General features: G+C 39.4%; 1 protein-coding gene across 1 annotated transcript in view; it reads left to right on the top strand.

Moving 5' to 3' along the window:
- Positions 1–25,442, top strand: part of LOC124718973 (unconventional myosin-Ia) — a 784,983-nt gene that overhangs the window by 737,341 nt on the left and 22,200 nt on the right. Inside the window, 2 exon segments of the mRNA XM_047244645.1 lie at positions 5,431–5,583; positions 22,028–22,209. Coding sequence (XP_047100601.1) covers positions 5,431–5,583; positions 22,028–22,209 — 335 coding nt within the window.

Below are 25,442 nucleotides of genomic sequence, written 5' to 3' on the forward strand. Positions count from 1 at the left end.
AGTATTAGTTGCTACTCACCATATAGTGGAGATGCTGAGTCATGATAGGCACAACAAAAAGATTGACACAATTATAGCTTTCGACCATTAAGGCCTTTGGCATCAATAGACAAACGCACACACACACACGCAACTTGCACACATATCTGCAGTCTCAGACAACTGAAACCACACTGTCAATTGTGTGAATCTTTTTGTTGTGCCTATCTTGACTCAGCACCTCCACTATGTGGTGAGTAGCAACTTTCCCCCTCAATATTGTTAGATTCCATCCTGGATCTTCCATTGTTTGATTTAAGTAATAGAAATGATGTATTGTAATTACCTGAGTGTAAGATGATCCCCCCCCCCCTTTTTATTTTTAAAATTCTTCTTGAGAAAAATTTGTTGTTAACATATTCTTACTAATCAAAATTACAAAGTATTCTATTGATATAAAGTATCTGCCTGAAAATTTAACATTATATCTATTCTAAATTGATGCAATTTGTTGGTCCCTACATTTTGATAAAACAAGGAATAATAAAATAAACAAAAAGAAATAGTTTACTTTAATTTTCAGACCGTTTTTTTAACCCTGTTGTCTGTGGTGTCACTAATCACTTATATCTCACAAATATTTGGCTGCTTCTTCTGAATATGTTGCAATTTCTGAGGCTGTAGTTACCATGGGACCTGAGAACGTAATATGTTTTTACCCGAATACATATCATATTTCATTTCTATACTGATGTGAGAATGTTACAATGTCACTTGCTCCAAAACATATTGTTTGCCCACTGCTCTCTCACTGGCTGTGTGGAACCAGCAGCTGACACACCCTCTTCAGTTCCTGTCATACATCACAGTGAGCACTGATGAGATTGTAGTACAAACACATAAGAACACAATTAGCCCCTATCTAGACTTTTACCATCTCCTCCAAAAATGAATACTATTGTGCAGTATTTGTCCAGTTTTAAAGTCAGTTCAATTCTGACTAGATTCAGGCAAACTGCAGCTTAAACATGTTAAATACTCATAAAAAACCAAAGCACACAGTATATATTCCCATGGTTGAAAACATGATGCAATTTGCTGCTGGCTCACTATTCCCCTCCCCGCACTCATCTAGTTCTTGGCCAAGCTCGTATTACAGTCCCCGTCCAACCCTTTCATAGTGCTGTAATCGAGCAACTGTGAAACATGGACTGCAATATTATCTAGGGTGCAGGTCATTTGTAACAACAGTAACTAATACCTAAATAAAAAATTGCAATTACGGTTCAGTGATATTCTCAAACTTACACTTGCCCCATGATCTACTGAATGTCTATTGGTACTGTCTTCACAATGGGTCCTGCAGTTGTAATTTATTCTCACAATAATAACAGTCAACTTTGTGTGAAGGATTTCATTTGTTAGACTTTAATTCTGGATTAATTTTCCTTATTTTGTCATCTGAACATCACTGTCATATGTTAAAGTTGATTAATATTTTTATCTGGTATTCTAATACATGAACAGTGACATAATTTCTCATTTGCAACCCACTTAGTAAATCATTATAGTCTCTCATAATCAAATGAAATATTAATCTTGGTTTGGAATCACGTAATATTTTATAAAGGACAGTATTTCCACTTTAGAATATTACCTTCCCTTAAAAGGCGGCATTAATGTTTGTACGAGATACCCATACATGGATAAGAACATTTGCAAACCTCTTCATATACAACAGCAGTTTGCAAGATTATAGAATTTAGACATCCTCCAGTGTTTCACAAAATTGTCAAATTTTAAGCAGAACATTAGATTGTTGTAGTGACTAGTTCATAGTTTCTCGCTTTTCCCTTGCACTAGCACCCCCCAATTCAAATGTCACATGATCGTTCGAGCAACGTCAATACTGTATTGAGCGGGTCAGTCTACTGGAAAATCTCGAACCTGTCTGAACGTGAGTATCATTTGCCCAGTCCTGCCCTTCCGAGTTCTTCAAAATCCATCTGTACGTACCTTCATTATCCAAAGTTTGATCTGGAAATTAAATACAACCCCTATATACTCTATTAAACTATGTAAAAATGTTAACCTCAGCAGCAATAGTTCAATCTATGAATATAAGAATATGCTGTATTTTTTTACTGACAAATTTGGCAAAAAACCTTATCTTATAATTGCGTAAAGACAGTATTTAAATGGGAGAAGATACAGACAGACAGAGAATGCAAACAGTAATGTAACAACATTTCAGGAGTATGAGGATGCTTTAGTAAGTACCTGTGTTAAGAATCAAGACACGCGCTCCTTTTTTTTTCTTTCTTTAAAACAATTATTTGTTTTTCAGTGTTTATTTGATGATATACACATTCCTCAGAGAGCCTGCTATTTTGTAATCCCTACCAAAAAAAAAATGAATTGTCGAGCTCTCTAAAATATGTCTCTGTCTTGACAGCTTCAGATGAATGTGCTGACACGCTTTCATGGTGGTACAGCACTTTTTTCTTCTCCAGAAGGTGCCATGTTCTCTTCAATTCCTAACTGAAGTGGTCCAATATCTCACTGTAGAATTGTCTAACGGTAGGTTTTTCTTTCTCTAAGAAGCCTGTGAGTATGATTCCCTTTGCATCCTAAAGATCATTGCTATAACTTTTTTTGATTGTGGGGCTGCTTGTCTTTTTTGGAGCTGGCTACAGGAAGACAGGTTGGGGGGGGGGGGGAGTGAGGGGGGGGGGGGTGGCTAGTAGTTCAGAGCAAAGCGGATGGTTTGCTGGCTAGAAATGTGGGAGGGAGGATGGAAAGGCATGGGGTCTATGCTGGAGATCCCACAAAGGTCTTCACAGACAGGGACTACCCCCTAAATTGAATCAGCCAACAGATTTATAGTACCTTCCCCACACACCCCTAATCCCCCTACCCCCATAAGAATCAGCTACAAAGGAGCATCCCACCTCATCATCCAAAACCACCCTGGACTGGGACAGCTGAACCATACCCTTCATCAGGGTTTTGATTATCAATCATCATACCTTGAATATCCTTCCCACCCTTCCTAAAGTGGTGTTACATCCCCCACCCAAACTACATAACATCCTTGACTATCCCTATGTCACACCCACTCCAAATCCCTTGATGCAAGGATCATATCCCTGTGGAAGCACCAGGTGCAAAATGTGTGCCATCCACCTATCCAGTACCTCCTAGTCCAGTCTTGTCACAGGCCAGACCTCGTAGGAAAGAAGCCATGTCATATAACAAATCTGCTGCAATAACCACACAGCTTTTTATATTGGTCTGACTACCAACCAGCTGTCCGCCAGGATGAATGGCCACTGCCAAACTGTTGCTGAGAACAAAGTTGATCATCCAGTGGCATAACATGGAGCTGAGCATAACATGCTCAGTTTCAATGGCTGCTTCCCTACCTGAGCCAATTGGATACTCCCCTCCACTGCCAGAATCTCCAAACTATGCAGATGTGAGTTATCCTTGCAACACATCCTACACTCCTGCAACTGTCCTTGCCTCAATCTCCGCTATCCCATTGGCCCCATACCCAGTACCAAATAGTTCCCCTTTATCCATCCTATCACCCCCTCCCAAGCATTGTCCCAATGTCATCTTCAGCATGGGCAGACCCTCACCCCCCCCCCCCCCCTCCACAATGGCTCTGACACCCTGTACCCAACATCCCTCCCTCCCACGTTCCTAGCTGTCAAACTGGCAGCTGCTAGACACCTACCCCAACCTCTCTCTCCCTCTACCCATCTCACCTGACACACCCTACATCCCAACCTATTCCACCTGCAAAAATGCATTGTGCCTCCAGCCAATGCCATTTAAGGGCATAGGTGTGTGTGTTTGTGTTTGTGTCTGTGTGTGTGTGTGGGGGGGGGGGGGGGGGGGGGGGGGGGCATGCTCATGCGAATGCATGCATGTTTGCTGTGTGTATTTGTACTCTAGTCTGAGAAATGTTCCAAAAGTTGACAAGTATTCTTTCTTTTTTGCGTTTACCTGTCAATGACATGATCAATTATTTTCATAAAAACTACTGGTGGATGGGTCATGTAGTTACAGAACCATGTTTTAAAACTGCTACATCTAGAAGAAGAAAAAGTGTTTTATAGTGAGAGAACACTAAGAATCTTTTAAAAGGCCAGATTGGCAATAAAAGTTGTCACTCCTAACATGATAAGTCAGGGAACAATGCAAATCACTGTATGGAATTGTATAAGGTTGGTGACAGCAGGGCAACCCAGTGTTTGGAAGAGTAGAAGTGGCTCGGACAAGTGACTTACATGGAATGGAAACTTTCTGTGTGGACAGTGTGATGTCATTTACTCATGGCTAGGTGTGCTGAGTCACTCCCTTTACAAGCAAAACTAATACTGAATTTTATTACGTATTAATACTTAATCATATAAACAATCAAAGCTAGCCAGAATGCTATGGTGCTTTAATCCTGATTGATAAATAAATAAATGTCGTGTGACTAGGGCCTCTGTGCAAGTCTTTCGATTTGACGTCACTTCGGCGACTTGCACATCAATGAGGATGAAATGATGATGATTAGGACAACACAACACCCAGTCCCTGAGTGGAGAAAATCTCCAACCGAGCCGGGAATCGAACCTGAGTCCTTAGGATTGGCATTCTGTCGCGCTGAGCACTCAGCTACCGGAGGTGGACATCCTAATTGATCATTCAATGTGAACTCCGCATTTTCTTTTTTATATCTAAAAATTTCTGCTTCCTGTAATATATATAGAATATTTTCTAAAGGGGTCATGATGCTGTGCCCTGCATTGTGTAAGTGTGTTGGTAATGCAGGTTAGGGATTATTTAGCTTAAGGTGTTCCTGAAATATTTTGCAAAATGATCTACTGGTTTGCACATTATATTTCTTAGAGCAATCACTGCACATAATGCAGTATATACCCATTTCATTATATTTATTTACCACAGGTTTTCCTTATGCCGAGTTTACTACTATATCTGAAGAAGTAAAATACATTGGGATGATGTTTTCAGATCTCATACATTACCTTTTTCTTTTATATTGCTCCCATATATGGGATTCTACTGAAGTATTATTGGTCTCAGAGAAGATGTCTTTGGCTTCTGCAAGGTACAATTTTAGTATATAATTGTTTTCCCTGACAGTTACATTTTCAGTGTAGTTGAAGAATGTATTTTTTAAATATTATCCCATATCTACAGTTACCAACTTATACAATAAAGTTCCGATGCACAGAGACTCATAATTATTAATTCATAATGTACATACTCAAGGGCCTATTGTGACCATATATATCAAATGTACTGATAATAATCCTATTTTTCTTTATTTCACATTATCTTATGTGCAGTTAATTATTTGTAGAAGGTATGACTTGTAATTTCTAAATTATTACAAGCCAGATAGTAACCAATGTGTTATAAAATTTGCAGTTTGTGCCAATCCTGTTTGTGCTGTCGACGAGCTCAATGCTGATTCTAGACCAGCGGACGCTACAGATTAAGTACCGAGTGCCTGCCGCTGAGATCTACCGGCTGTCCTTGAGTCCCTATATCGACGATGTGGCAGTCTTCCACGTACGAGCAGTAAGTAATAACTGGCTGTGCATTTCTCAACTGAAGCTCAAGATGGAAATGGATGCATAATGTCCATAATTTAAATTGCTCTTTATTCAGGAAAGGTCATAATTTTGTAGCATAAAATAAGCTGAGGAAACAGTTTAGCAGTATCAAATCACATTGACTACATACTACATTTTAGAGCCAGCTGTAAGCTATTAACGTAGTAGTTCAATCAGTTCTTTAATCAGAATTTTGCAAGTATTTTTATTTGCACATGTGCTGTAACATTACTGATCTGTCTGATGGCTCATACCTCTTCTTTTTCTGTGAATGTCCATTTAATGACTGCTATGTGCTGTAAGAAATTCTGAAATAATTCGAGGCAACACTAACAAAGGTGATTTTCTGTTTATGCATATTTATTGCTACTGGTCATAATGTAGATTCTTGGTTATTACAGAATAGGTCAGTAATGCACAAAGACTTATAAGCATAAATTACATAAACAAGTGGCTGTTCGTAATAACACAGATGACTGAGCAAACTGACTGACATTATAAACATTACTCTTCAAATACTGAACACGGACTACTTAACTATATACAGGGTGTTCGACTACTGTGGGCAAAAATGAAAGGAGCGAGTAGGAAATAATAAAAGAACCAAACAATCCCAGTAAATATAGCTCCGGAAACTGATGGCCACATTTCCTACATGGCTGACTTGCTGGCCATGTGTACCTTAATTTCCTGCAACTATATGCTAAACTGTGACTTCACAGTTGACTTTCTGCTATTAAATTATGTTCTCTGATTATTGTTGTATTATGGCTTGATCTTGTGTCTAGGGTAACCTAATCTAAATCCCTATACTGTGTATTCTTCAAGAAGGCCCCCAGTCAAACTCAGTTGTATTCTAGGTAATGTGTTACACGGTACAGGTATTTTCTGGCACTGATGTTACTGAATCACATACTGACATTTGACCAGTAGCGAGATGAGGCAAAACCAGGTTATTGCAAGCATTTGCTCTCTTGTTAAATTTTTGCCATTATCAGCAACAATTACATTACAAGAAATGGGAAATTGCTGTAAATCAGTCCTAAAAGAGAAAATTAGTTTAAAGTTAAACTGAAAAAGACTTTCCTCCAGAAACTTGAGACTTGGTGTTTATGGTTCACTCTTTCTTAGCAAATATAGTTTTTGTATGACATTTTTGTTCTTATTTAAAGACTAACATTTAGAAGGCCATTCCCTTTCTGTATATTTTAATAAGACAAGTAGTTAAATATCATTTCCAAGTACAACAGAAACTGAGCTACATATCATATTATTTGTGTGAAGACAGCTCCTTTATTTATGTTGTTTCTGTGAACTATTGTGATTGCATAAATGGTGATGAAGTCAACCTGCTGTGAACTAGACCTGTTGGTTTAACATGTATTGCTCATTTGTGTAACCATCCAGTTAGTTAAAAGTTGCACGCATAAACTGTTTTTCCACATTTTGATAGAATGTTGTAGTAACAAGACTTTCTATGCATAAACCCTGTAATTCATTTGTGTTTCAGTTTCTGCTCCCTTTGTTCATTTGTTGTATATAAGGGCTCGAATATTTTTCAGACATGACAAGAGTTTGATTTATAGCTTTGATACAGTATTTGTTATACTCTTTACACCTTGTGATATTGGCAGTGTTAGGAACTTGCACACACAATATACAGAATGTAACCAAAAGATACAGCCAGAATTTAAAGACGCATTTCTTACACATGTAAGAAGAAAATGTAGTATACATACATGGCTCCAGAAATGCTGTATTTGCACATTGCAACTCATAGTACATCACTTATGAAAAACACCCAGGAACAGAATGTACCAACCTACAGTAGTAATCTATTTCATACATACAATGTTCAAAATGCCCTCCATTATCATTGACACATTAATCAGTCCACTGTAACATTGAATCTTGGGTGCACTGATGTATCCATGGAGTATTTTGTATGGTTTCACACAGCTCTCAGCAATACAGGTACCAAGACTCTCCATCTCTTGAACCAGTGTTCAATGCATAAGAGCTCCCATATTCGACAGGTAAATAAGCCAATGGCATGAGTAAAATATTTACACAAACAATGACTAGTGACAGGAAAAATTCTCTCATTTTATGGCTAATTTTGGAACTATTTTCACCATAACATCCAAACCTACCAGAAAAAAACACAAAATACATCTTTAAAAAAACATAATAATAAAATAAAATAAAAACTGATAAAAATTTGCTCAACACTTTCCTCAGAGACAGTTTCCACTCCTTCAAATCCTCATTATGTAAGTGTAGTTGTGTGATTTAAATTCAAAGAAATAGTATATAAGGGATGGTGAGACAGAGATTTAGGAACTAGGTTTTCAATTGTAAGACATTTCCAGGTGCCGATGTGGACTCTGACCACAATCTACTGGTCATGAACTGCAGATTAAAACTGAAGAAACTGCTAAAAGGTGGGAATTTAAGGGGATGGGACCTGGATAAACTGACAGAACCAGAGGTTGTAGAGAGCTTCAGAGAGAGCATTAGGGAACGACTGACAAGAATGGGGGAAAGAAATACAGTAGAAGAAGAATGAATAGCTTTGAGAGATGAAATAGTGAAGGCAGCAGGGGATCAAGTAGCTGAAAAGACGAGGGCTAGTAGAAATCCTTGGATAACAGAAGATATATTGAATTTAATTGATGAAAGGAGACAATATAAAAATGCAGTAAATGCAGACAATAAGAAATACAAACATCTCAAAAATGAGATCGACAGGAAGTGCAAAATGGCTAAGCAGGGATGGCTAGAGGACAAATGTAAGGATGCAGAGGCATATATCACTACGGGTAAGATAGGTACTGCCTACAGGAAAATTAAAGAGACCTTTGGAGAAAAGAGAACCACTTGTATGAATATCAAGAGCTCAGATGGAAAACCAGTTCTAAGCAAAGAAGGGAAAGCAGAAAGGTGGAAAGACTATATAGAGGGTCTATACAAGGATGATGTTCTTGAGGACAATATTATGTAAATGGAAGAGGATGTAGATGAAGCTGAAATGGGAGATATGATACTGCGTGAAGAGTTTGACAGAGCACTGAAAGACCTAAGTCAAAACAAGCCCCGGGAGTAGACAACATTTCATTAGAACTACTGACAGGCTTGGGAGAACCAGTCCTGACACAACTCTACCATCTGGTGAGCAAGATGTATGAGACAGGCGAAATACCCTCAGACTTCAAGAAGAATGTAATAATTCCAATCCCAAAGAAAGCAGGTGTTGACAGATGTGAAAATTACCGAACTGTCAGTTTAATAAGTCACAGCTGCAAAATACTAATACGAATTCTTTACAGACAAAATTAAAAACTGGTAGAAGGCGATCTCGGGGAAGATCAGTTTGGATTCCGCAGAAGTGTTGGAACACGTGAGATGATACTGACCCTATGACTTACATTAGAAGATAGATTAAGGAAAGGCAAACCTACGTTTCTAGCATTTGTCGACTTGGAGAAAGCTTTTGACAATGTTGACTGGAATACTCTCTTTCAAATTCTGAAGGTGGCAGGGGTAAAATACAGGGAGCGAAAGGCTATTTACAATTTGTACAGAAACCAGATGGCAGTTATAAGAGTCGAGGGGCATGAAAAGGAAGCAGTGGTTGAGAAGGGAGTGAGACAGGGTTGTAGCCTATCCCCAAAGTTATTCAGTCTGTATATGAGCAAGCAGTAAAGGAAACAAAAGAAAAATTTGGAGTAGGAATTAAAATCCATGGAGAAGAAATAAAAACTGTGAGGTTTGCCAACGACATTGTAATTCTGTCAGAGACAGCAAAGGACCTGGAAGAGCAGTTGAATGGAATGGACAGTGTCTTGAAAGGAGGATATAAAATGAGGATAATGGAATGTAGTTGAATTAACTCAGGTGATGCTTAGGGAATTAGATTAGGAAATGAGACACTTAAAGTAGTAAATGAGTTTTGCTATTTGGGGAGCAAAATAACTGATGATGGCCGAAGTAGAGAGGATATAAAATGTAGACTGGCAATGGCAAGGAAAGTATTTCTGAAGAAGAGAAATTTGTTAACATCGAGTATAGATTTAAGTGTCAGGAAGTCATTTCTGAAAGTATTTGTATGGAGTGTAGCCATGTATGGAAGTGAAACATGGACAATAAATAGTTTGGACAAGAAGAGAATAGAAGCTTTCCAAATGTGGTGCTACAGAGGAATGCTGAAGCTTAGTTGGGTAGATCACATAACTGATGAGGAGGTATTGAATAGAATTGGGGAGAAGAGAAATTTGTGGCACAACTTGACTAGAAGAAGGGGTTAGTTGGTAGGACATGTTCTGAGGCATCAAGGGATCACTAATTTAGTATTGGAGGGCAGCGTGGAGGGTAAAAATTGTAGAGGGAGACCAAGAGATGAAAACATTAAGTAGATTCAGAAGGATCTGGTTGCAGTAGGTACTGAGAGATGAAGAAGCTTGCACAGGTTAGAGTAGCATGGAGAGCTGCACCAAACCAGTCTTTGGACTGGAGACCACAACAACAACACGGGATGATACTGATCCCCTATGGTACACAAAGCAGATCAGGGCACTATTCCAGGAGCAACAAAAAAAAAGCATGCAAAATTTAAAAGAATGCCATATCCCTAAGATTGATGAAGTTCTACAGAACCTTGAAATGTAGTGTCAACTTTGATAAGATAGATAAAAAAATCTACTAACCAAGATGCAGTAGAACACACACATAAAAGACTGTTGTAATTCGTAAGCTTTCAGAGCCAGTGACTCCTTCTTCAGACAGAAGGGTTGAAGGGGAAGGAAGAAGGCTGAAGGAAAAGGACTGGAGAGATCTAGGAAAAGGGGCAGATTTTGAGAAAGTCACCTAGAACTGCGGATCAGGGGAGACTTACCGTACAGGATGAGAAGGAAAGACTGATCGTTGGGGACTGCATTGGACAAGATTTGAAATCCTGAGAGCTTAAAAGTGGAAGACAGGGTAATATTCAAGGCAGTGATTACTACTAAAATGTTGTGCACATTTACTGTGTTCAAACATTATGAATAACCATCACAGTTCAAAAAATATAGCTCTTGTAGAACCCCCCTTAGCTCTTTATTCTCACAAAGTAATGAATGTTATCAACAGAAATTCAAATTGATTCTATATTTTTAGATTTCCACGAGGCTTTTGACACCATTCCTCACAAGCAACTACTAATTAAATTGTGTGTGTATTGAGTATCGTCTCAGTTGTGTGACTTGATTTGTGATTTTCTGTCAGAAAGGTCACAGCTCATAATAACTTATGGAAAGTCATCAAGTGAAGTAGAAGTAATACCTGGCATTCCCTAAGGAAGTATTATAGGCACTCTGTTGTTCCTGATCTATATAAATGTCTTAGGAGACAATCTGAGGAGCCCTCTTGGATTATTTGCAGATGATGCTGTCATTCACCGCCATGTAAAGTCATCAGATGACCAAAATGAATTTCAAAATGATTTAGACAAGATGTTTGTATGGTGCAAAAAGTGACAATTGACTCTAAATAATAAAAAGTGCAAAGTCATTCACATGAGCACAAAAAATTCCAGTTACACAAAAAATCGCACAAATGTAAAGGCTGTAAACTCAGCTAAATACCTAGGGATTGCAGTTACAAATAAATTAAATTGGAACAATCATGTAGATAATGTTGTGGGGAAAGCATACCAAATACTGCAATTTATTGGCCAAATGCTTTGTAACAGATCTACTAAAGACTGCATGCACCACACTTGTCCACCCTCTTCTGGAGCACTGCTGTGCAGTGTGGGATCCGCATCACATAAGATTGATGGAGGACTTCAAAAAAGTTCAAGGAAGGGCAGCTCGTTTTGTATTATCATGAAATAAGGGAGAGTGTATCACAAATATGATACACAAATTGGTGTGGAATTTTTTGCTGTGGCACAAACTTCTCATGAATTATCAGTCACAAACTTTCTCCTCAGGGTGTGAAAATATTTTGTTGGCACCCACCTACATAGGGAGAAATGATCATCATAATAAAATAAGAGAAATTGGAAAGAGTTAAGTGTTCATTTCTTCCATGTACTGTTTGAGGGTCGAATGGTAGAGAAACAGCTTGATGATGGTTTGATGAACCCTCTGCCAGGCACTTAATTGTGAATTTGAATTACAGAGTAATAATATAGATGTAAATATACAATTTTAGTGCTCTCCCACCCCCCCCCCCCTCTCTCTCTCTCTCTCTCTCTCTCTCTCTCTCTCTCTCTCTCTCTCTCTCACACACACACACACACACACACACTGGTTTTTTTTCATTTTTTTGTGTTATTTGTATCCAGTTTTGTTGTTAGTTCCTTACTTTTGTTGTACTGCATTGTCTTTCAGTGTTATGTTTAAAATGAAAATGTACCTACAAATTACTTTGTATTTATTGATATCACAAATCATGTTCATTTATATTACTGAAAATAAATCGCCTATGCTAATAATAAAGAAATAAAAGAAGAAAATGAAGAAAAAATTCTTCAACTGAACATTTTTGAAAGTTTTCCAAAAGAAGGCATTGTCATAACATCGGAGTTCTCTTTGTACTTGAAAACAGAAGACAATATGGCTGTCAGTAGAGTACGAGACATTTGACAGTATCCTAATTTGTAGCTAGCATGGGATGTTCCTTTTCTACTAAGTTGTGAAAAGATTTGTATCCCTTCAGAAAAACTATACATCTGTGACTGCCGTTCCAGAACAGATATTTGCCATGTCAGCATTAATAGAGTTAATGATTTTCATCCTATAGTTAAAACCGGAACATAGGGCTGCACACGAACTGGCATTGATCTGTGGTCAAAATAGCTGTTAGCCTAGTTTGAGGGTGTAATTCAATGGTTTCTGGAGTTCCCATCTTGCCCTTATATATTTCTCAAATGCTTGCTGGTTTCAGTATCAAAAATAACTTTCCTACTATTTATATCTACATACATGCTTTGCAAGCCACCATAGGGTGCGAGGTGGAGGGTACAATAATGACATGCTCTTCAAACTCTCTTAATTTGGAATAGAGGTGTAGTTTTATTTGGCAGACTGAAATTTGTTGGACGTAGTGTCTTCATTTGACACCATACCTGGAGCCACAAATATTTATGCAGAAGAGGAACTGTTATTTCAAGATTAGCCATGAGAAAAAAAGGCAAAATACAAGTTCTATTTTCAGTAACTACCAGACACCAGTATTGGTAAACTGCTGCTCTCAGATCAATTACATTTTTATTAGTCACAGAGGAAAATGCCAAATATAAAAAGACTTTTGAAAAGATTGCCAGTTTTGTGTTATTGTTTTTATGAAGCTTTCCTGTCCCCAGCAATGATATAAGACACGTGTCAACATTACATTCTGTGAAATGTTATGCAAAACATTGGCAATAAACTCTTAAGTTCTATTTACACAGAGTTTTAAGTATATCTTGCAACATTGTTTGCAGCTACTGCTGGACTATTGATGTTTGCAACATGTTGCAAACATGAAAACAGCTACCCTTGGATGTGTCCGTAAGATCAAGGGAAACATTGCTGTGTGTCTGCTGCTACTAAATGCCACTGTATGTTGTTTGTGTTCCAAGTAACAGAGCGTAGTAATTGTGTTGCCTCATATAGGGTGATAAGTTCAGATATCTGTTGTCGTGTCGAGACAATGGATATTTGATCTTATCACACTCTTTCAGGCAGAGGAATGCCTGTGAATTGTATGAAGTGAAATCTGTAAATATTCTAAGTTAAAACAGGACTCCATCCAGAAAATCACTGCTGTGCTTAACACCAGTAGCAGTGAAGTAGGAAGAAAATGAGGTCTCTGGTAACATGGAACAGGCAACTACATCAGGTACTCTTTGAGGCAGAAATGAACTTAAGTAAGAGAACAAAGGAATCATGAGTCAGCTTGGAAGTGTTACAGGAAATGACAACAACTGCTGATGGCACTGTCACATTCATTAATAGCAGACTGTGACATGACGGTAGAAGAGTTCATAGATTTAGATAATGAAGATGACTTTATTTTATACATTAATGTATTATTACTATTTCAAGATACAATAAAACACACACTAGACCTCAATGTTATAGACATAACTGAATTGCATTTGTGTAATCCTTCATCCAGTGCTGCTCAAACAGCAGGAATTATTTGAGATATCGGTAGTTGGCTTTTAAATATGGAATAAATATGGCTTCGAAAGGATTCTCTTATTGCCAAAAATTGTAGGCTAACAGCAAGTCTTTGCCTTGCAGGAAGTGTTTTTTTCTGAAATTTGTGTCTTTCTTTGAAACAAATAGCTCTATCATATTCATAGAATTTCAAAATCGGGCAGTGACATCCTAATGAATTTACAAAAAGCAGTGCTGTCTTCCACACTCATCTCGTGCAGCATATCATTCCTGCCATGTCTGCTATTATGTTCTCACCCAACATGGCAATTGCACATATTTGTCTTCATCCACTTACATTGTTGAGTGTTAATAATTTAGTCTTAATTAATGATTGAGTCAGCTTTCTCAGTACACGCAGCATAGTGCACAATCTTATACCATAATGTCCAATCTTTGTGTCCAGCTTCAGTATTGCAGTGAGTGCAAATACACATACAGAAATGTTTGTCAGTAGTGTTGGTGGGGACGCAAACAACTGACATAGTTGTAAACATTGCGGCGGGTTGGTGTGCACATACTATTTCTTCTCCATGTCTGTCAATTAACAACAATACATTTCCAATTATATTAGTAACTCTGGTGCTATATGTTGCCCCACTTAGCCTTTCAGTACTGTTAGCAGCTTACTAGTCTTCACACTTGCTGATAAGGTTATCCTGCTAAGGCCTTAACTTTGCAAAAATGTTGCAACTGTTCCACCAACACTGATTGGGTCGATATCACTGTCACTTGTTCCGAAGACATAAATTATCCTAGCAGGTTCTTGTTTAATAGGAGTAGCAGGCATTACTGTGTAACAGTGATAAATAAATCTGCTCATAATATCAAGCAGAAATTTTTTTTTCAGCTCAGCATTTATTGTTGTCATCTGTTGCTAAGACAACCAGCAATATTAGCACATTCAACAAATCAATCATGAACGCAACTATGTAACCTGTATCTCTGAGCTAACATTACATCAGTGTCAAAAATTGTGTCACCTTTCAGCTTTCAAAAACTCTCGGTCACTTAAAGAACATGTAATAGCCTTTCAAAATTCATTGTGAATGTTAATATTACCACCCACACCCAAAGTCACTTGACCAAAAATCGTCAGTCTCGAAGATAGCTAACTTCCTTTTTTCTCAGCCTCACTCAATTAATGATTTGTCTTCTGTTCAGTGACATGAACACAGTTAACATCTAGAACAAACACTCTTGCATCAAATAATTTCTCAACACAGCTTACAAATTTTTATTAATAACATCTTCTGTTCAGTTTTTATTCATTCTTCATAATAAATTTGTATCATCAATGTAATAAAAGAAACTCTGGTTGCTCATGTGTATGAGAACAATTTAATGCTGTGAATACAATCAGGCAACAACTGAATGAAGATCATACAAAGCTAGTCCTGTTTTTTCTTTCTACAGTACAATTCATTTCTCTACAATAAGGAAAGGCTGCAGTTCCAATGATGCCATCTTTCAACAAGCCACAGCCATTGGCTTTGCATGTACCAACTTTCAGTGGCGCCATTGTTGCAGCAAGTCCATTGCAGTTGTTCCAGTGTCCTTGAACCCATGTAACAGAAGGAAACAACAATGCACCGCACACACTATTTCTGACATAAAACTATACATGTCATTGATATTCTGACCCAATACAGCTTCGATATGAATATTACGTACTTTATATATCTAGAGTTCTTACCACAAACCACGTCACTGAAGAAATGTAGTGCTGGCCAAGGATGCGCTATATTCTCTTGCCAAGGATATTCCCTCATGAATATCAGTAGAGAGTGTTATGGTCTCAGTCAGAAACAAAGTTGCAAATAGAAACATATATGAAAACTCAGTGTAAATATAGCTTTAGAACTACAACTTAACCATACATAACTCAGAAAATACTTTCACATTTCATGGAAAAAAGCATTTCATATGGTTTGGTGGTATTTTGTATTACCACATTTTTTCCACAATTAATGTTTGTGAATAGTGTGTTTGGCTGTGCTTTTTGATACATCCCACATATTTTTCCATTTCCATTGTTCAGATAATATTTGTCTCTCAGTGATTATTATCTGTTACAGGTGGTAATTTGTTACACCATTAGTCATGAGAAGGTACCTCACAATTGTATACAAAAAGAGAAGGATTAAGTCTTCAAATCTCTTGTCATCAAGGTTTAGAGTTTTGATAATTAATTTAGAAAGCTCCACTTCAGTTGTACTAATTATTTATTCAAACCATAACAAGTTTCGGGATTTTAAAATCCCATCTACAGGTGTATGAAAATGTAACATGCAAAGGAAGGAGGCAAGAAATCTAAAGCAACATATTTGTAAAAACCAGAGGAGCGTACTATCAAAACAGGGTGGCTCACTTACTGTATTTGGTGGTGGATAACATGTGGTCGGGCCCATCAGTGCAAGGGACATAAAAATGTAACATCCAGGTGGGTGGGACAGAGAAAACAGAAACCAAAACAAAGACTGTACTCACTCTCTGCACTATCGGGCAGCCACACGGTATGAACACGAACCACAACCGAGTGGAGGATCATGCTCAAGGTCTGAAGACATGGTGTGGCACAGGTGCCAATGATGTACAATCAAGTAAACTGGTGTTATCAGTGATGATATAGAAAATATGGACTGACTGCTCCGAGAGCCTACAGTACTTCATTTAAAAACATACTCTACTGGCCATTAAAATTGCTACACCAAGAAGAAATGGAGATGATAAACGGGTATTCATTGGACAAATATAATACTAGAACTGACATGTGATTACATTTTCACGCAATTTGGGTGCATAGATCCTGAGAAATCAGTACCCAGAACAACCACCTCTGGCCATAATAACGGCCTTGATACGCCTGGGGATTGAGTCAAACACAGCTTGGATGGCGTGTACAGGTACAGCTGCCCATGCAGCTTCAACACGATACCACAGTTCATCAAGAGTAGGAGTGGCATATTGTGACGAACCAATTGCTCGACCACCATTGACCAGACGTATTCAAGTGGTGAGAGATCTGGAGAATGTGCTGGCCAGGGCAGCAGTCGAACATTTTTTGTATCCAGAAAGGCTCTTACAGGACCTGCAACATGTGGTCGTGCATTATCCTGCTGAAATGTAGGGTTTCACAGGGATCGAATGAAGGGTAGAGCCACGGGTCGTAACACCGCTGAAATGTAATGTCCACTGTTCAAAGTGCCCTCAATGCGAACAAGAGGTGACCGAGACGTGTAACCAGTGGCACCCCATACCATCATGCCAGGCGATACGTCAGTATGGCAATGACGAATACACGCTTCCAATGAGCGTTCACCGCGATGTCGTCAATCACAGATGCAACCATCAAGATGCTGTAGACAGAACCTGGATTCATCCAAAAAAAATGACGTTTTGCCATTCGTGCAGCCAAGTTCGTCGTTGAGTACACCATCACAGGCGCTCCTGTCTGTGATGCAGTGTAAAGGGTAACCACAGCCATGGTCTCCGAGCTGATAGTCCATGCTGCTGCAAACATTGTCGAACTGTTCATGCAGATGGTTGTCTTAAAATGTCCCCATCTGTTGACTCAGGGATCAAGATGTGACTGCACGATCTGTTACAGCCATGCGGTTAAGATGCCTGTCATCTCGACTGCTAGTGATACGAGGCCATTGGGATCATTGGATCTCGACCAATGCTACCAGCAATGTCGCGATATGATAAACCGCAATCATGATAGGCTACAATCTGACTTTATCAAAGTCGGAAACGTGATGGTACGCATTTCTCCTCCTTACACGAGGCGTCACAACACCGTTTCACCAGGCGATGCCAGTCAACTGCTGTTTGCGTGTGAGAAATTGGTTGGAAACTTTCCTCATGTCAGTACTTGTAGTTGTCGCCACCGGTGCTAAACTTGCGTGAATGCTCTGAAAAGCTAATCATTTGCATATCACAGGATCTTCTTCCTGTCGGTTAAATTTCGTGTCTGTAGCATGTCAGCTTCGTGGTGTAGCAATTTTAATGGCCAGTAGTGTAATAGAATATGATCAAGCTGTGGTATGCTTTTTGGGTAAATAACTCTCAAACATGTAACAAAATGTGACTTTTTACAGAACAAAGCAATGACATATAAACAAAATGAATTTATGAGGGATAAAAACAGTAACAACAGTGATAAAAATTAATGGCAACACAGACATGCTAAGTAAATAATCACATGTGTGATACATTATTGGCTCGAGTGACATAAAATGAAGTACATGAAAACCAACACAAATCTAAAATGTGAGCGCGGTAATGTAAACAATGAAATCACAAATGAAAATTATGAGGTTGAGCACCCTAAATTATATGCTGTGATGAAAAGCATCTCCAGATCTACAGCGTGGCCTCCATTCAGTTACGGTTCACGTTCACACTGTGCAGCTGTTCTATGGCGGACAGTGAGAATACAGCGTTTGCTCTCAGTTTCTTTAACTTTTGTCCTCCCCTCCCAGCTGTAATATTTTAAGGTCTGTTTCATTATTAGACCCTCTCCTTTCTTTCTAGTTCTGCCAGGACTGTGTGTTCTGCGTTACCAAATACAATAAGTGAGTCACCTTGTATCGCTAGTCTGATCTTCTAGTTTTTACAGATGTGTGGCATTCTAGTTCTTTCCTGCTCTCCTTTGTATGTCACAGTTTCATACACCAGAAGATGGGATTTTAATGTCCTGAAACCAGTTGTAGTTTGAATAAATAATTAATACAACTGAAGCAGATATCTATGAATTATTATCTTGCCTCTCACTTGCAGATGTCCTACACCTACATACCAAATCTTGTGGAATTTAGAGTTTTCATTATTTCTCCTCTGGACTCGCATTCGGGAGGACGACAGTTTCCATCTCCAGCCATCCTGATTTAGGTTTTCTGTGATTTCCCTAAATTGTTTCAGGCAAATGCCGGGATGGTTCCTTTGAAAGGGCACAGCCGATTTCCTTCCCTAACATGAGCTTGCGCTCCGTCTCTAATGACCTCATTGTCGACGGGACGTTAAACACCAACCTCCTCCTCCTCCTCCTTTATTTCTCAAAATCACTTTTGCTGAATGCTCAAATGGTTCATTTGAATGAATCATAGCCAGTTCTTTACTACCTATATTACTAAATGGCTAACCCAGTTCATTGTTCATACTACACAGTCCCAGTTTCGTTTCCTGTCTAATGGCTCCAGGGGCAGCAGAAATTTTATTTTTTGTCTTTCATATAATTATTGATCAAATTTAAAAGTTTAAAATGCTGTCATAATCTACACACTAAGAGGTATAACCTTGTGTTAGAGTTTTAACATGTTAAGACATATACAGGGTGTCCGAAAAGTCTTTCCCTGATTATATAAATTGATAACTCAGGCTAGAAGTAAGATACAAATATGAAACTGGTGTCTAATTGTTAACAAACTATCAAAGTTTTTTTCACACATCAGTAAACTTCCACATGAGCACCCTTGGTAGCATGTAGCACATCTAGGCAATATTCAATTTCCGTCCACACATTAGCCAACATCACTGGAGGGATCGATTCAACGACTGTGGTTATCTGTTGCCTGCAGGGTTTCAAGATTTGGTACACGTGTTTGGTAGACCTCGTCCTTGACATAACCCCATAGAAAGAAGTCTAATGGGGTTATGTCAGGAGAGTGTGGAGGCCAAACCGTTGGCCCATCATGACCAATCCATCGCCCAGGAAAGGTCGTATCGAGATAGGCACAGACGTCCAAACCCCAATGAGGTGGTGCACCGTCTTGCTGAAACAAGACATTGGGGTGATATTGAAGCAGCTGTGGAACAGCATACAGTTGCGACATGTCCAGACACACTGCAGTTGTGATGGTAGCCTCAGCAAAGAAGAATGACCCGATAATTCGATCGTGCAATAGCACGCACCAAACATTCACCTTTGGACTGCCTCTGGTGCACTCCATGACCTCGCCAGGGGGTAGTGAACCCCAAATTCGCACATTATGGTGATTCACTACTCCACTGACAAAAAAGGTCAGTTCGTCGGAAAAGGCAATTTGTCTGAGATAACAATCATTGTCCTCAATACATGATAGCATTTTGACCGCAAAGTCATATAGACGTGTACTGTCATTGGGCAACAAGGCCTGAACAATTTGCACTTTGTATGCATGAAACAATAAACGTTTGTGTAAAATGTCATGGAGAGAGCTTTTTGGCATCTGTAATTCATGTGAGGCCCTGCGCACCGATTTCTTCGGACTTCGCAGAAAAGACTGCCTTACAGTTTAATATAATCCATTGTGGAGTCGAGGTAGCAGTTTACAACCTGATGATGAGAGCATTGTCTCTTGAAACGCATTGTTAAAATATATGTTTAAGAATCGCGGTTGAATGCTAACAGTGATAACCACTGCCTTACAGCTTCCACCCTGTCTGCTGAGGTTCTTGGTCGACCGGACCTCAGAAGGTCAGCAACCGATCCTGTGTTCTTGAACCTCTCATACTAGGCTTTAATGCTCTTGACATCAGGTGGATTCCTACCAAACGTTGTCTGGAAGTGTCTCTGCCCTGTGGTTGGTGACCGTGTCTCATGGTACCACAGGACACACTGTGCCTTCTCCTGATTGGTTAACATGGCTTCTTGGGCACTGCACCTCATCCACTACTTATGTACTGTGAACCTAAAGAAGAAAAAAAAACTTTGATAGTTGTAAACAATTCGACACAAGTTCCATATTTGTATCTTACTTCTAGCCTGAGATATCAATTTATGTAATCAGGGAAAGTCTTTTCTGACACCCTGTATTACAGTTAGAACCTATGTTTATGTCTTGAGACAGTGTAACTCATGGCATGCAAATACCCAAACTACATTCGTGTAGTACTTGAGAATGAGAGCACTTAAGTGACTTGCAACAAACTTCACATCTAAATTCAAACCTTTACAAAACTTTTTCTTGCTGACACCCCTGCAGAATGGTGAAAGAAAAAAGTTTATCATTTAACATATTTTCACTGTTAATGCAGTAAAACTGCTGCACAAGGCACAGCATTTTAATTTATCATGACTAACAGTGTTCGCAACACATTTTACACAGTATCCACTTATATCCCTGAGAAATACCTGCAAAATTGTACCATTATGTGACACATACTTTAGGAAAAATGGCTCTGAGCACTATGGGACTTAACATCTGTGGTCATCAGTCCCCTAGAACTTAGAACTACTTAAACCTAACTAACCTAAGGACATCACACACATCCATGCCCGAGGCAGGATTCGAACATGTGACCATAGCAGCCGCACGGTTCCGGACTGCGCGCCTAGAACTGCTAGACCACTGCGGCCGGCCATACTTTAGGAGATATGACATTACAAACATTGAGATGTGTGAAAAACTACTTTCTGCTTAAAATGGCACACAAAGTATCGAGAATACACTCAAATACTTTTTGATAATGAGAGCACTTAGAAACTTCCAGAAAACTGTCAACATAATTTCAGACCTTATGTAAACTTTTTTTGCGTTTGTAGCTTTAATATCAAACATTTAACACTTGAGCTGTTTTATACATGGGTGTTCAATTCTTTACAGAGCCGGGGTTGTACTAATTCTAATGCAACTGGACACGTACCCTGTTTCTAGTTGCAATTTCCCTTGCAAGGTTTTATACTTTGCTAAATTCTAATTCCCCTTAGTTGGATTTCGTTGTTAATAATATGAGAGTACCATGTGATGTGCCTAGGGGGCCGTGCTCTGTTCAAAACTGTGTTTTTGTGGCAAATGAAGTATGTTACTTAGATTGCCCCTTTCACTGAAACATAAGAGAACTGTAAGAAAAGATTCACTGGACAGGAATTGAATGTAACATACAATAAACTCTCTGATTGCTGTATTTTTCCATTTACCGTTGTTCCCATTAAAGCTTTTTGTTAACCACATATAGTCAATGCCCAATTTTTACTTACAAATTAGCCAGAATTTAGTGGTTGATGATGGTAGTGTATCATAGTTTAGCTTGTGTGTTTAACATTTTGTGTGTAGATTTCTCCCCCCCCCCCCCCCCCTTATTGTTGCAGGTATTGAAGTATTTGGAGCCAAATGTAGAAATATTTGTTACTGGTGATCTCTGTAGCAGGCCTCTTGAACATGTATTACCTTCTGTAGTGTCCTGTAGAGTAGCGTAGTGTAGCAGCGCAGCCCCTGTTGGTTCCTGTTACAGTTGAGCCCCAGTTCTGATGCGAGCCACCAGAACATCCCAGGATGCCTGTTTCAGAGCGACCTCGGGAAGAAGAAAGGTGACTTCATCTTCCAGACAGGCCACGTCATCGAAATTGTGACAAAGCTATTCCTCGTCATCCAGAATGCTGTCGGGAAACCCCCTGAGGTCAACATCAGTACTGAGTGAGTATCATTCCCTGAAATTTGCAAGGCAGTGACATTTACTTGTGCTGTGTACATCAGAAATATATGTTCACCTGGTACCTACAGACCCCCCCCCCCCACTCCATTTCAGTTCTACAAATAGTCATCTAAATTTCTGTATCATTCTACATATAGCCATTGCAAAGTGATTGGTAGATTGTATTCACTGAATTACTTTAATGTTCCGTGTACAGGGTGCCACAGGAGAAATAGTTTATTACGAGGTTTGCTGTATATTTACACTAATATAACTCATGGATAACAAAAAGTCCAGGTTGGAATATCAGGAACTTTATGAAAAGGATAGATTGCTACTCACCATGAAAATGACACGTTGAGCTGCAGACAGGCACAACGAAAAGACTGTTACACATTGAGCTTTCGGCCAGAGTCTTCTCCAGAAAGGGAAAGAGAAACACATACACATTCACACAAATGACCACTGCCTCCTGATGCTCCGGCCATAATGTACTGTATTGTGTCAAGCAGGAGCAGCAATCCAGTATGGAATGGGAATGGGAATAGGAATGGGGAGGGATAACAGGGCATGGGTGGGGGCATTCAGAGACTAGGTGGCAAAACAGAGTGGCGTACAGTGAAGATGAGGCGACTTGAATTGGCAGGAGATTGTGGGACGGAGGGGGTATGAACTATTGGATGGAGGGTGTGGGGATGGTAGGTTACTGTAGATTGAGGCCAGGATGATTTCGAGAGCAGATAATGTATTGTAAGGATAACTCCCATCTGTGCCGTTCAGGAAAGACTATGGAGGATCTGAGGGTCCATATGGCCTGGGTTGTGAAGCAGATGTTGAAATCGAGGATGTTATGTTCAGCTGCATGTTGTGCCACAGGGTGCTACACTTTGCTGTGAGCCACAATTTGGCAGAGGCCATTCATCCTGGTTGACAGCTGGTTCGTAGTCATGCCAGTATAAATAGCTGTGCAATGATTGCAGCATTATTGGTATGTGACATGACTGCTTTCGCAGGTGGTCCAACACCTGATGGGGTAGCATAAGCCTATGAAAAGACTAGAATAGGAACTGCTGGGTGGGTGGATTGAGCAGGTCTTACACCTGGATTGGCACTGGGTGGTGTAGGGATGGACTAGGACAGGGCTTCACAACATATGTGCTCGCAGAGCAAGCTGTGAGCAGCAAGGCGCGAGCACGGAACAGCGCGAGCACGCTACCCCCACTACCAGACCAGAGTGGAGAGTGGGGAGAGTCACGTGGGGCACACAACAGCTGCCGCCAGTCAATGTAAATTCGCGGCCACCTGCAGGGATATCACTCACGAATTATTACTGCGACAAATGAAACAAATAAAGGAGAATGTACACGTGCCACATAATTTTATTAGCTAAGTGTATGCCTCTACATTCGTATTAATTTGTGAACTGTTACACAATAAAAGGTGTCACTGAAGTGTGGGATTCTCGGTTATCTTGTACATATTGCCCTTTACAATTGCATCTATGTTCGGAGTAATTGTTCTTGTGCATTGTAGGCGCAGCGTGCAGTTTAAATTTTGATGAGGCAATGCGTTTCTCAGGCGTGCCTTGTTACATTTCATTGCACAGAACAGTTGTTCACAAACATACGTGGAACCGAACATTGATATTATTGTAGCCGCCAGTTTGTGCAAACGAGGTAATCTATCCTGAGGGAAGTGTGTGTAGAATTCCAAAATGTTTTTTTTGTTCTGAAATTTGTCTCTGTACGAGTGTTCTCTGTCACACTGCAGGTCAATAATTTCTAGTTGGAGCTCAGAACGAATCTCTTCAATATTCGCTGAATATGGAGAGGAGAACAGATCAAAATAACCGTCTGGTGCTGTCAGATCTTGAAAGCGTTGATCAAATTCTTCCTTAAGGGCAACTAAACTATGTGAATAACGTTCACAGTCCTTGTGAACATCTTGCATGGATGATAATTTAGGAAAATGAGCTAGCTTTCCTGTTTCCAGCTGACTCACCCAAAGTGTCAATTTCATTTTAAAAGCTCGTATTCGATCTATGAAATGAGTAATTAGCAGATCTTTACCTTGTAGTGAAATGTTCAAAGCATTCAGATGGCTAGTTAAATCTGCTAAGAACGCGAGATCACATTTCCATGAAGGGTCTTTCAATTCAGGAACACACATGTTATTTATTTTCATGAACATATTGATCTCATCTAATAGGCAAAAAAATCGATTTAATAATTCGCCGTGACTAAGCCAGCGGACCTCGCTGTAATAAGGCAGGCCACCATACTGGCTTTCTACGTCCTCAAGAAAGATTTAAATTGCCTGTGTTGTAGCCCATGCTTCCTTATATAATTGGTTGTACGAACAACACCACTCATCATATTTTTTAGAGTGATACTCTTTGCACATAAGTTTTCCTGGTGGATCACACAGTGAACGCCCCTTATTTCATTTGGCACGGTCAGTTTTTGCATTTTCTCCTTCAACAGCGCAACGAAACATGATTTTTTCCCTGTCATCGCTGGTGCACCATCTGTAGACACTGAAACTAAAGAATTCCACGACAACCTTATATTTTCAACACTTTCTTCAACACTACTTAAAATATCACCTCCGGTTGTAGTGTTCTTCATGGCTACTATATTGAGGAGCTCCTCCCTCACCTGAAGATCTCTATTAACACCTGTAATAAATATGGCAAGCTGCGCTGTTCCAGTGATATCAACACTTTCGTCCAGATCTAGAGAATACGCCATAAAATCTGTGCAGATATTTGCAACCTGGCTCTGGACGTCATCTGCCATGTCCTGTATGCGACGCATAATGGTCATGTTAGATAATGGCACAATCTGAAACTGTTCAACTTGAGATGGACACAAATGTTCTGCTTCAACTACCAAACATTCTTTTATTAAATCGCCATCAGTGAAGGGGCGCAGAGATTTTGCTAAAAGTAAAGCAATTTTGTAACTCACTCTGTCAGCTGCCTCAGTTGATTTTTCTTCCTCGTCCAGATAGCTTCCTTTTAAGTTTAATAACTTCCTGTGCACAATCTGGTCCATTACATTTTCCACTTCCGTAGTCTTTCGCGTGGTATGACATATAATGTCACTGCAAATTAAATTTCCTAAAAGATTTCAGCATTTTGTGACATACTAAACATTTTGCAACACCATGTTTTTCTGTAAGCAGATACAATTCCTCCCAGAGGGGGTTCAACTGCGAAAGCATGGTTGGGGTT

Source organism: Schistocerca piceifrons, chromosome 10 (genome assembly GCF_021461385.2).
Source record: "Schistocerca piceifrons isolate TAMUIC-IGC-003096 chromosome 10, iqSchPice1.1, whole genome shotgun sequence".
In the NCBI taxonomy this organism is placed as follows: Eukaryota; Metazoa; Arthropoda; class Insecta; order Orthoptera; family Acrididae; genus Schistocerca; species Schistocerca piceifrons.